The sequence below is a fragment of the Galeopterus variegatus genome, unplaced genomic scaffold (assembly GCF_000696425.1).
Source record: "Galeopterus variegatus unplaced genomic scaffold, G_variegatus-3.0.2 Scaffold1303, whole genome shotgun sequence".
NCBI classification, from domain to species: domain Eukaryota; kingdom Metazoa; phylum Chordata; class Mammalia; order Dermoptera; family Cynocephalidae; genus Galeopterus; species Galeopterus variegatus.
In genome coordinates this window covers 94,818-106,071 of record NW_007727414.1, presented here as the reverse complement: position 1 = coordinate 106,071, position 11,254 = coordinate 94,818, and the positions used below count along the sequence as shown (strand labels likewise).

The 11,254-nt window shown below is 53.4% G+C and overlaps 1 protein-coding gene across 1 annotated transcript; it reads left to right on the top strand.

Moving 5' to 3' along the window:
• Nucleotides 1-6,925: 6,925 nt before the first annotated feature.
• Nucleotides 6,926-8,617, top strand: ASPRV1 (aspartic peptidase, retroviral-like 1). Its single transcript, XM_008576172.1, has one exon. It carries the CDS (start codon nt 6,963-6,965, stop codon nt 8,043-8,045), a length of 1,083 nt encoding a protein of 360 aa, XP_008574394.1. The 5' UTR covers nt 6,926-6,962; the 3' UTR covers nt 8,046-8,617.
• Nucleotides 8,618-11,254: the final 2,637 nt, after the last annotated feature.

The window sequence follows — 11,254 nt, the reverse complement described above, 5'->3', positions numbered from 1 at the left end:
CTTTTAAAAAAGAAAAAAAGAAGATATATTTTAGCACAGTTTTATGTTCATAGCAAAACTGAGCAGAAGGTACAGAGATTTCCTATCTACTCCCTATTAAAAAGATTTTTATTGGGAAATAATTGTAAGCTTACAAAAAATTGCAAGAAAAAGCTTATTTTAAAATAACTTTTTCTCATTAGAGAATATTTATTTCCACAATGTACATAGAAGAAAATTAACATCATTCCTGATGCCACCATCCAAAAATCACTACTGCCATTTCCAGTCTTTTTTCTGTATTTATATACATATTTTCCACTGGACTATTTTATTCAGAGACAAACCCTATTCCCAAAGTCTTCCTGTCTGCTGTGTCCACATGCACTGACTTGGTCCCAGGGCCCTCACGTCCCCCTTCCCCAGATAGTCTGCTGTGAGCAAAAAAAATTAATCCAAGGTTTTGGTTTGTGGAAGCCCTCAGTCCCTGGTTTCAGTGCTAATGCGGGTTTCCCCTTTAACGTTCCTTTGATTTTTGTTTTTCTTCGATCGTATTGGTTGGTTCTGGTGGGAGGAGTTGCCCAATGCTCTTGGGCCACCATCTTGGCCTGCCAGTGTGTGCCGTGCACCTCCCACACACACGTCTCTGGATTCTGAGTATCTGTGTCTGTCTCCCCCGCTCATCTGTGAACTCGGGAGGGTAGGGCTCAGGTCTGAGTCATCTCTCGAAGTGAGGCAGAGATGGCCTCAACAAATATGTATGGAATTGAATCAACCCACTTATTTGGCATTACCCATCCCCGTCTATGCTACAGACTGAGTGCCTTACGCTAATTTACAGCCACCAGTATGGTGTCTGGCACATAGTAGGTGTTCAATAAATGTTTGCTGGTGCTGCTACCAATAACCTGGAGTATTCCATACATGTTAGACTCTGCTGGTTTTTACTTCTCTTTCCTGCCTCTCCCACTTCTTCTAGATAATAGAGAAGAGAGATCACTTTGCCATGCCAGAGGGAAGGCTCCCCCTGTCTGCCTACCGCCCCTATCTTTTGTATGTTAGGAACAAAGCTAACTTGGCAATTGTATCAAAAGAAGCAATTCCCTGAGCCGAGGCTATTTTATGTGTTTTCATTGTTCACGATACTAGTTGTCATTAGCAGCAATTAAAACTATTTCAGGATCAGTTCAAAGCTGCCTTTGAGGTATTCTAAGTTGGACAAAGTTTGTCAAAAGTGGTTTAATGTCCCAGAGCTGTCTGGACCTGTCTTATAAGTCCCACTCCCAACCTCAGTTAAGTGGAGGTGACCACGAAGATAGCAGGGGAGGATGACAGCAGGTCTTCATGGGGTCTCTTTTCAGAGCTAGCCCCTCTTGCCAGGCAGATCCCCTGGGCCTCTGTGCACCTGAGGGAGGTGGCAGTAATCAGGGCAGGAAGGGATGAGGGCTCTTGGCCTAGGGTGGGGGCACCAGGAATTGGGAAAAAGGCGGGAACCCAATTTGGAGGGCTGGGCCATGAAGAGGGACTGGGAAGGACTTCAGGACACTTTAGCAATCTTCATATTTGATTGAAAGATAAAAACAGGGGGAGAACTGGTTTTGGCAAATTGGACTTTTAGTCAACAGCTTGCTCCGAGCAACTCTTGGTTGGCTCTGGACCTGACCCCGGGCCTGGAGGACGGACTCTCAATGGCACTGGGGCCTAGGGTCACTGTCCCCCAAACACCTCCGGAACCCTCCAGCATCATGACTCACACCGAGCAGTTTACTGCCTACTGACATACTGGATCCAGCTGGTGGGCTGAGCCAGGACCCTTCCGGGTGGAAGGTTCCCAAGCTCAGTGTCAAGGAAGGTGGAAGGGTAGTCTGGATGGGAAGAAGAGGTTCTGGAACAGTGGAGACTGGGAAAGGGAGCAGTGCTCTGTCCCTCAGCAGTGGCACTGGCCTGTTCAGTGAGGGCTGTGGCAGGACACTGATCTTGAGGAGGGACCAGCTGAGGACAGGCTATCTTGCCATGTGCCTTTGGCCATGACTGAATGTGAGTGCTCGATTCCTCCTGCCCATCTGGTAACAGGGGGCGCTGGGGGTCTGCGGGTTTACTGTTGGGGGACAGGGAACCGCTGGTGCCTTGCATTTCCCAATACTCCTTGCTTTGGTCAGGGCTTACCAGACCCCCCAGGGCTCTGATCTGAATCCCTAATATTTTTGTGCCGAATTCGAGTCTTCATTTCTCTTCTCGACTGGGTGCCATAGCCTGCTGCAGGCACAGAACGCGGGACGCAGAAGGCCCATGGACAGGCTCCAGAGCTGCCCACGCCACCAGCCTGCACGCTCACACCCTCGCACCGACCCGGGATGAGGGCAGGCCAACAGGGGACCGTGCTCTGGTGGCAAGTGCCCAGAGCTGGGAGGACAGGAGGGCCTGGTGTCCTGGCCCCTCACGGGGTAGGAGGGAGCAGAAGGCAGGATGACCCACTTAAGAACCGGCTCCTTTCAAAGCAGTGTGGTTACAACTGGGGGCTGCTTTAAATGGGTCATTCTGCACCTACACACGGGTCTTAAACTCTTCAAAACTTGGCTGTTAAACATCTATATCCTGTTTACATTAGCGTGTAAGCCATGGGATGGGGCCCTGCCTAGTTTTCTGAAGCAGCAAGTGTGCCCAGAGGCTAATAAACAGCAGGTGCCTCCAACAAATAAGATTTCGATACTCATGTAAATGTGGGTGCAAAGAAATACATGAAACAAAAGGTGGGAGCTGAATTCTACATGCGAGTCACACAATTTCTTAGCTGTTTTGAACTGAGAACTGTAGAGTGGTGTGTGTATGGTGTGTGTTGTACATGGACAGGATGTGTGTACAGTGTGTTTTTGTGGACAGTGTATTTATGTGTGGTAAAGAGTGCATGTGTCTGGGTGTGTGTTTGTGGGTCTGTGTTTACGTGTCTCTGTGTGTGTGTGTGTGTGTGTGTGTGCGTGTGTGTATGAAGAGAAGGCTGGTGGCACCAGGTTAGTTGGAGACAGACCCAGTTACGTAATGTGCAGGGCCTGGTGCAAAACGAAAGCGTGGGGCCCCTTGTTGAGATTATGAGACTTGCAGGACAGCAGGAGTAGAGCAGCAAACCAAGCTCAGGCCTTCCGAGCGCAGGCAAGTGGCAAGCCCAGAAGCCGGCCCTGGTTGGAGAAAGTGCACTGCCTTGTCTCCTGTCATCTTTACTAGCCCACCTGAATCCCACTTTGCTCTCTCCCCACCTTGCTCCCCAGGGTGACCTTGACCTCAGCAGGGCAAGGAAGTGGCTGGAGGCTGTCTGCACAGAAGCTGCGGGCGGCCTGTGCATTGCAGCCTTTCCCGACCCTCCTGTTCCATCTGAGCCTCACTAGGGACACCGCAACCTGTAAGGTGTCTCTCACCCTTGGCTCCTTGGCTCTTTGAAGGTCAGATCCGCTCCCAGTCCGCCTCCCCCCCAGCACTGTGGGGCCCTGCCCTCCACCCTTAGGACTAAAAAGGCTTCAGCCTCCCTCCAAGCCCAGCAGTTATCAGGCAACAGGAACAGTCTAAAATGTATGGGGTGTCTCCACTGCCAAACAAGGGCTTCAACTCTCAGGGGGCCTGATGGGCCCTCCCCTGGGCTTGGTCTAATTTGCAAAACCACCCTGGGGGAGATGAAATGGCAAAGGGGAACCAGGGAGCTCGTGCAGAATTGGTTTGGCAGAGCTCACAGCCCAGAAATCTCAGTGAGGGGGTGTGGAGGGTGGGGATTCCCTAAGTCCTTCCTGTTTATTGTCCTGCTTTGCCTCCTCTCGGGTGAAGCCCGGTGTGCCTGCTTCAGAGCACACTCAGGAGATGTAATGAGTTGTAATGAGGGTGTTCTGCCCCAATACCTATCCTTGTCAATAATTAGCTGTGATTTCCTAGGCCCTGGGAGGAGCCAGTGGCACCTGGCCTGCTCCAGCTGGTGTAGCTCATCAGTGCACCATTAACACAGCCATTCCAAGTGCTAACAGAGTGTTCCAGGTATGGGCATCTTCCAAGGGTTAAGGGAACTTGAGAACTTACCTTCACCATGTCCTGGATCTTAGCCAGAGACAACCCCTAAACTCAGCCAAAGGGTGACCCCTTCCAGCTCTCATGGTAACCATGAGACCCTGTGTGCTTTTGTCTGGAGATCCCAGATGGAACTGTGAGAACACAGCCTGGAGGGCCTCCGTCTCTGTGGGGGTCCACCTGCCTCTAGCCTCAGCAACCAGGAAATATAAAGACTGTGGGGGAGGGTGGGAGCAAAGTGGGCTCTGGCTCCTTAATTAGAGAGGTGATTGGGCCCACTGGGTTGAGCAGGGGTGGAGATCGCTTTAAACTTGTCAATCACTGGCCATGGGGTAGAGAGAGAGAGAAAGAATTGTCATGGCTTCCAGGCAGGATAAACTAAACCAACTCTCCAGAAAAAAAAAAAAAAGTCCTGATTTAGCATTTGTCAATTTCTGAGGTGTAAATACTCTCACCAAGCCCAGTGTTAAGCTCCTAACTGGCTTAACAACTGGCTCACAAAATTTCTGAATATTTAACAGTCAGCTCTTGTTTCACTGCCCGTTGAGACCACTGCCCTCATTTGAGGCAACACAGGCCCCGGGAACTAGGGCTCACCTCCCTAAGCCTCCACTCCTGTCTTTGTTTGCAACATGCCCTTATCCCGCCATTTAAGCTCCTCGTGCTTCAGGGTCCTGGAGTAAGGCTGGCCTGTCCCGCAGGTTGTCATGATGCTCATGACTTTGCCAAAGTGAGCACCAAACCCAATCAAGTGAAGTCCCATGGGACCACCTATTTATAGTCTGAGGACACTGGGGAGAGCTGACGTCAGCATCTACCACCATGGTTTGAAAATCCAGTTTGGTGCATCCAGCAGTCCTAGTCTGTCAGCTGACAAGCCACCCTACCTTTCCCCTCCCTGGTCACATGCTAGCCTCCTCACTTATTCCCACTTCCAGGAGACCAGGTGTGCGAGGTGACGAATGTCAGGGAGCCAGGAAGTCACTGGGTCAGTTCCTTTGGTCACAGAACAACACACATCCCAAGGGCTGGGAGTCTACCCACAAAGACCCACTTGCAGAATGGGCTTCCTGGTCTTGTGGGTGGTTGGGCCATTTCTCTGGATGCAGAATTTTCATTGTGCAATCTTCTCGGAGACCCACCTGCTCTCGACACCTTCCCCATGACTCCATCCCCCCCTCCTCTGGGCTCGTGGAATGCCACAATGGCCCCACCTTAGCCAGGCAGCTGTGGTGAGAGGTGTTGACCCAACTGCCTCTCTGCTGGCTCACTGTGTCAGGTGGACAGGGCTGGAGACAGCAGCAGGGACTGAGAGTCTTGCAGTATGGTTAGGGACCCTGGGGCTGCCCAGAGGAAGGACTGGGGCCAGGGTACCTTTGGGATTCAGCCAGGCACTGGGTGATGAATGGCATAAGGAGCCAGTGAGGCACAGACTCTAGGCCAGGAAAAACAGCCCAGAGCCACAGGTGTGCCACTGAGTCTTCCTCTTTCCCATCATTAATCTCTCCTGTTTGGTGACAGCACACGACCAGGCCTGGAGTCCAGCATAGAACACCCCATGGGTGCCAGAGTAAGTTTCTATGAGGGCTGGAGACAATCACATGCCAGGTTTGTGAGCCCGAGACTCTGGTTCACAGCAGGAGACAGACTTGTGAACACACCATCACAGAGCATGTACTAGGGACAGGGTAGAAGGCTCCACGGAGGAGGTGACATTTGAATGGGGTCATAAAAGTGGGTCCCTTTAACAACGCCAATAACTTTGCATAGGCCCAAGTCAGACCTCCAGCCCTCAGACTCAGATCGTCCAGCAACAGAGGGTCACAGACAGCGTTCTCCAGCCAAAGCCTTCCAGGTCCTGCTGCTGACATCGCCAACGTGGCTGACGTTCCTCCCACTCAGAGCAAAAAGGGAGTGAAGTTCCCCATTGCTGTTACCATAAATGACCAGGTTGGTGGCAGGGAGAGGAAGGGTGGGCAGTGTCCGGGAAGGGGGCTCTTGGAAGGGTTCCTGGAAAGCAACAGGGGCTAGGCAGGGGGGAGACAACACAGGTGGAGTTGAGGACAGAGTCCACCCAGAATTGGAGCCGGACCCTGGATTCCGGCATCTACTTTCAGAAGTTCAAGATCTGCACCAGCCCGCTTGTGGGCCTTCACGAGAGCCCATGGACGAGGCCTAGCCCCAACAGGGCTGACTCTGAATTAGGGCTAATGAGTGAGGGAAAAGTACTGCAGCAATTGAGTTTATGTAAAACGATTGTGTGTGTGTGTGTGTGTCCCCACTCTAAACAATGATTTCTGTGCAGTCTCCATTCAGTGAGGGAAAAGTACTGCAGCAATTGAGTTTATGTAAAACGATTGTGTGTGTGTGTGTGTGTGTCCCCACTCTAAACAATGATTTCTGTGCAGTCTCCATTCAGGGACCCTCCTCTGTCTCCCCTTCCAGGGAATCTAACAGGATCCTATACTTGCTTTAAAATGTATGAAAGACGCCGACCCAGTGCCTGGCATACAGAAGGAGTTCAATAAAGGTAAGCTCCTTCTTCTGACCACTCGAAGTGGTCACTTGGGGGTGAGGCCAAAGAAGCTTCCCCAGTCTGAAAGGTGACCCCTGGTCCCTGCCTTTCCCTTCCTTCTCCAGCTGTTGACGGACACTACCACTCGAAGTGGTCACTTGGGGGTGAGGCCAAAGAAGCTTCCCCAGTCTGAAAGGTGACCGCTGGTCCCTGCCTTTCCCTTCCTTCTCCAGCTGTTGACGGACACTTGAATATCATAACATCCTCTGTGTCCTCATCTGCTATTTGGGGACACAGGCTGGGGAGGGTACCTGGGCAGTCCCCCTCCAGCTGAGGCTGGCCTTTCTCACAACGTAGGCTTGCCTGTGTCAGTCCCGTGGATGGACGCAGAAGGGTGAGGCACCCATCCTGCTCGTCGGGCTGGATGCTGGCAGGAGGGCGGGACGGGGAGGGGCGGAGCTTCCAGAACAAAGGAGAACAGGAGCCCTGGGGGCCCAGGCTAGGCATCAAAAAGGCCCTGCAGAGCAAGCAGGCCACAGCCGCACCTGCCTCTGCGCCCAGCAGTCAGCCAACAGCCCTCCCCGCACCCTTCTGCTTGCCCAAAGCCGGGCAAGTAAGCAACACTCAGCTCCGAGAGACCTCGTCCTCCAGCGTGATTGCGCCGACACTGCTCTGTGGCTTTCTCTATTTGGCGTGGGTTGCTGCTGACAGTCCAGAACAGAGCAGAGGAATGGCTGGGAGCGGAGCCAGGAGCCGGGAGGGCCGCCGGGAGCACGCCTTTGTCCCGGAGACTTTTGATGGAGCCAACGTAGTCCCGAGCCTCTGGCTGCACCGCTTCGAGGTCATCGATGATCTCAACCATTGGGACCATGACACCAAGCTAAGGTTCCTGAAAGAGTCCCTCAGGGGAGATGCCCTGGAGGTCTACAGTGGACTCAGTCCCCAGGACCAGGGAGACTATGGGACTGTGAAAGAGACCCTCCTGAAGGCCTTCGGGGACCCTGGGGCCACCCACCGCCACCTGCCCAAAGAGATCGTCTTTGCCAACAGCATGGGTAAGGGCTACTACCTCAAGGGGAAGATTGGCAAAGTGCCCGTGAGGTTCCTGGTGGACTCTGGTGCCCAGGTCTCTGTGGTCCACCCCAGCTTGTGGGAGGAGGTCACCGATGGTGATCTGGACACCCTGAGGCCCTTTGAGAATGTGGTGAAAGTGGCCAATGGGGCTGAAATGAAGATCTTGGGCATCTGGGACACAGTGGTGTCCCTAGGCAAGCTGAAGCTGAAGGCGCAGTTCCTGGTAGCCAACGCCAGTGCAGAAGAAGCCATCATTGGCACCGACGTGCTGCAGGACCACAACGCTGTCCTGGACTTCGAGCATCGCACGTGCACCCTGAAAGGAAAGAAGTTCCGCCTTCTGCCCGTTGGAGGGTCCCTGGAGGATGAATTTGACCTGGAGCTTATAGAGGAGGAGCCCTCAGAGGAGGGGCGGCAGCAGCAGTCCTTTTGAGAATCCCCCTTTTTCTTACCTCCCAAATATTGGTGGGAAGAGCTACCATTGTGTGGGGGGGCATATATCCTCAGGAGAGCCACTGGACTTGGCCAACCCTCCAAAGTCAACTCTTGCCCTCCCTTTCGCTTCCCTCCCTCTGCAGGGGCCTTAATCTGCCCCTGGCGGGGGAGGCGTCCATTGAGAAGGCACAGGTGAGGGAGAGGGTCCCCGCAGTCATCAAGCTGCTATTGGTGGCAAAGACTTGAAGGCTGGAAGAAGCTTCCAAGGAAGCCAGAAGTGTTTGTCTTTGAGAGAGGACTGGGGGGCCCCTTCAGGTCCCCTGAAGTGTGGCTCGGTCACCTTCAGGTCCACGAAGCCTGTCTCAGCTGGTCTGGGGCCTGACTGCAGGGTCCTCAGGAGCCAGACCCAGCTCTTGGATGGGGGTCACAGTGGCTCTGGGATGCCTTCCTGATGAGTCTTCCCACCTGCGCAATGGTATGTTTCCTTCTGTCATTTGCTTTGAACCCATTGAGCCTTGTGCCAATAATTCAATGACCTCAAAACCAATAAAGATTAATTCATGGAAAAAACATGTAATGTGTTGATTAGGGATGAATGGAATGGATGTGAGAGGGTGGGAAAACAGGGAGTCACTGTCAGAGACAAGGAAGATTCAAGTATTTACTGAGTGCCTGGTTGGAGATGTAAGAGAATGTACACAGTGACTACATCTTGGACTTCCTAAGTCAGCCTCAATTTCAAATGTTTTGACTTATTCCCTCTATAATTCCTCTCATCATTTCTAACCTAGCTATAATTCCTCTAATTATTTCAATCTATAGTATTTTAGCTTTCCAATTGCCCTTTATGCCTAAAAGTGACCCTAATGGTATCTGTGAGATGTCTTGACTGGGGATTGGAAAATTACAGTTATTGTAAGCAAACAGTAAAGGATCTGCTGAGCAAATAGGTTCTTACAGCTGCCCTGGGAGGTGGAACTTGGAGGCAGAAAGCAAGACCTGGAGGCAAGTGTTGACCTGCATGGGCAGCCCCAGGGTGTGCTGGAGGCTGGAGGTGGCAGTGGGGGCTCCAGTGGGGCTGGGCAGACTCTGCAGTGTGAGAACAGCTTCTTCCTGGAGGGACTTGGAATGGAGCCTGAAACTAGAGGCGCCAGATGGAGGGGGAGGACAGGGCCAGGTCCAGGAATGGGGTGTTGATCTCTCTTAGGGTCCACCTCACATGTGCTTCCAAGTTTCTGCCTATTTATCTGGAATTCAGCAGGGCTGGGAATTTGAAAACCACCAACCCAAAGAGAGAAGCTGAGTGGGCAGAAATCTCCATAAAGGAGCAGATTTGTTCCAAATCTCAGGCCTCCCCACCAAGTACCTCAGGGGAGCCGGTTTTCAGGGGAGGGCGGCCCACACCCTCCGAGCTGACCTTGGGTCCAGGAAGAATGGTGCAAGGCCAGAGACCCCAACCTGCAGGGACTCGGGACCTGCAAGGAGACTGGGGCACAAGGCTTTGAGAGCCTCTCCTTGGAGGGCGCGAAGGGCCCTCTTCCCTTCTCGAGGATGGAATGTGCCTCTCCTGGAAGTTTCCACCTGGGCAACTCCTGAGGGAGAGACAAATGGCGCCTTCCTCCCTCAGATTCCAGCTGTGCTTCTCCCGGGACCTGAGGCACGACTCAGCCCCTAATCCCCAGGGTTTACAGAAGCAGCCAAACACCTGGAGCCCCGGGGTAGGTGGGCCCAGGGCCAGTGTGGGATCAGGAGGAAGTCTCCCCCCCGGGAAAGTGATGCTGCAGAATGGGGTGGCAGAACTGCAAGGAGGGGGTCTCCTGTCTCAAGTTTGTTTTTCAACCCTCCTCCCTGCTGGGCCGCTCTCCTGGGCCAAGCCCTCTCCTGAGGGAACAACCCCGGGCGGCACCTCCCTGTGACCTATTTTCCTCTAGGTCCTTCAGATCTAGCCACGTGCTGGGCTGAAGGAGGGAGGGTGAAGAGTGGGTGGGCGTGGTGGGGGGAGGGGACCGGGAATCGCGTGACCAGGCAACGCCCAAGGGGCCTCTGCCCTTCCCCCCACACGGCAGGGAGCTGAGCCCTGTCCGGGGTGGACGCGAATGGGCTGCGGGTGTCCCTGCAGCAGACACCCTCCCCCGCTGCTCTCGGCCAGCCCCCTCTCCTAGAGGAATGGGAGTGGCCCGGCGACAGGAGGGTCTGCGGCGTGGGAGGCGCTGCCGGCGCGGGGAAGGGACCGCGTGGTGCTTCTCACCTGGAGAGCGGAGGGAGACAGGTGCCGCGGGGTGACAGCGGCCACGGCGCCCGTGCGCTGAGGGGACCTGCGCTGCAGCAGCCGAGGCTCGAGGCCACATCGCAGACGCCTGGCTGCCCGGGGCGAGCGGCTTGCACTTGACTTACAGGCTGGCGGGCGAGCCATGGAGGAGCAGGAAGATTCATCTGGCTCCTGGGTGCAGGATGGATTTGAGATGACGGAAGGGAGGATGCAGGGATCCGTGCAAAGGCTTAACCCTGGCGGCGCATTAGATCCCCCGGGAAGCGCACTGAAAGCCAGCGCCTCCAGGGGTCCTGGTGCGCGGCCGGGCTTGGGTCACCCGGTCTGGAGCACAGCGGAACAGCCCCTTGCTGCGCAAAGGTGGTCCACGCACGGCGGAAAGGTGGCATCAGCCTCGCGGGGAAGCTTGTGACAAATGCAGACTCTGTCCCCGTCAGACCCGCACCAGCAGCCGCACTGAACAAGGTCCCCGGGCCGTTCTCAGGCGTGGGAAAGTTGGAAAAGCCCTGGCCTAGCACTTTCTAACACCTCTAGCTAAGAGGTCCCCCCCAGACACCCCTTTCTCTAATAATGACTACCACACACTGAATGCCTGCTAATTCCCCAGACTGTGCTAGATAATCCCTCATGCTTTTATCCAGCACACCTTTATTTTTAAACTTTAGTTTTGAAATAATTTCAGACTTACAGAAAAGTTGCAAGAGTAGTACAAAGAATTTCCATATTTTCCACCATTTCCCCAAATATCAGCATCTTACCAATGACCTTTCTCATTCTTTCTCATTCTCATTTTCTCTGTATCTTTATGTAGATGAACAGTTTGAAAATTGCAAATATGATGCACGTTTACCTCTAAATAGTTCAATATGCATTTCCTAAAAAAACAAGGACATTCTCTTATACAACCACAATAGTTACCAAAATCAGGAAGTTAACAC

What these genes read in the sequence shown, in the direction of transcription:
- ASPRV1 (XM_008576172.1), top strand. Translation starts at nt 6,963, where the DNA reads ATGCTGGCAGGAGGGCGGGACGGGGAGGGGCGGAGCTTCCAGAACAAA.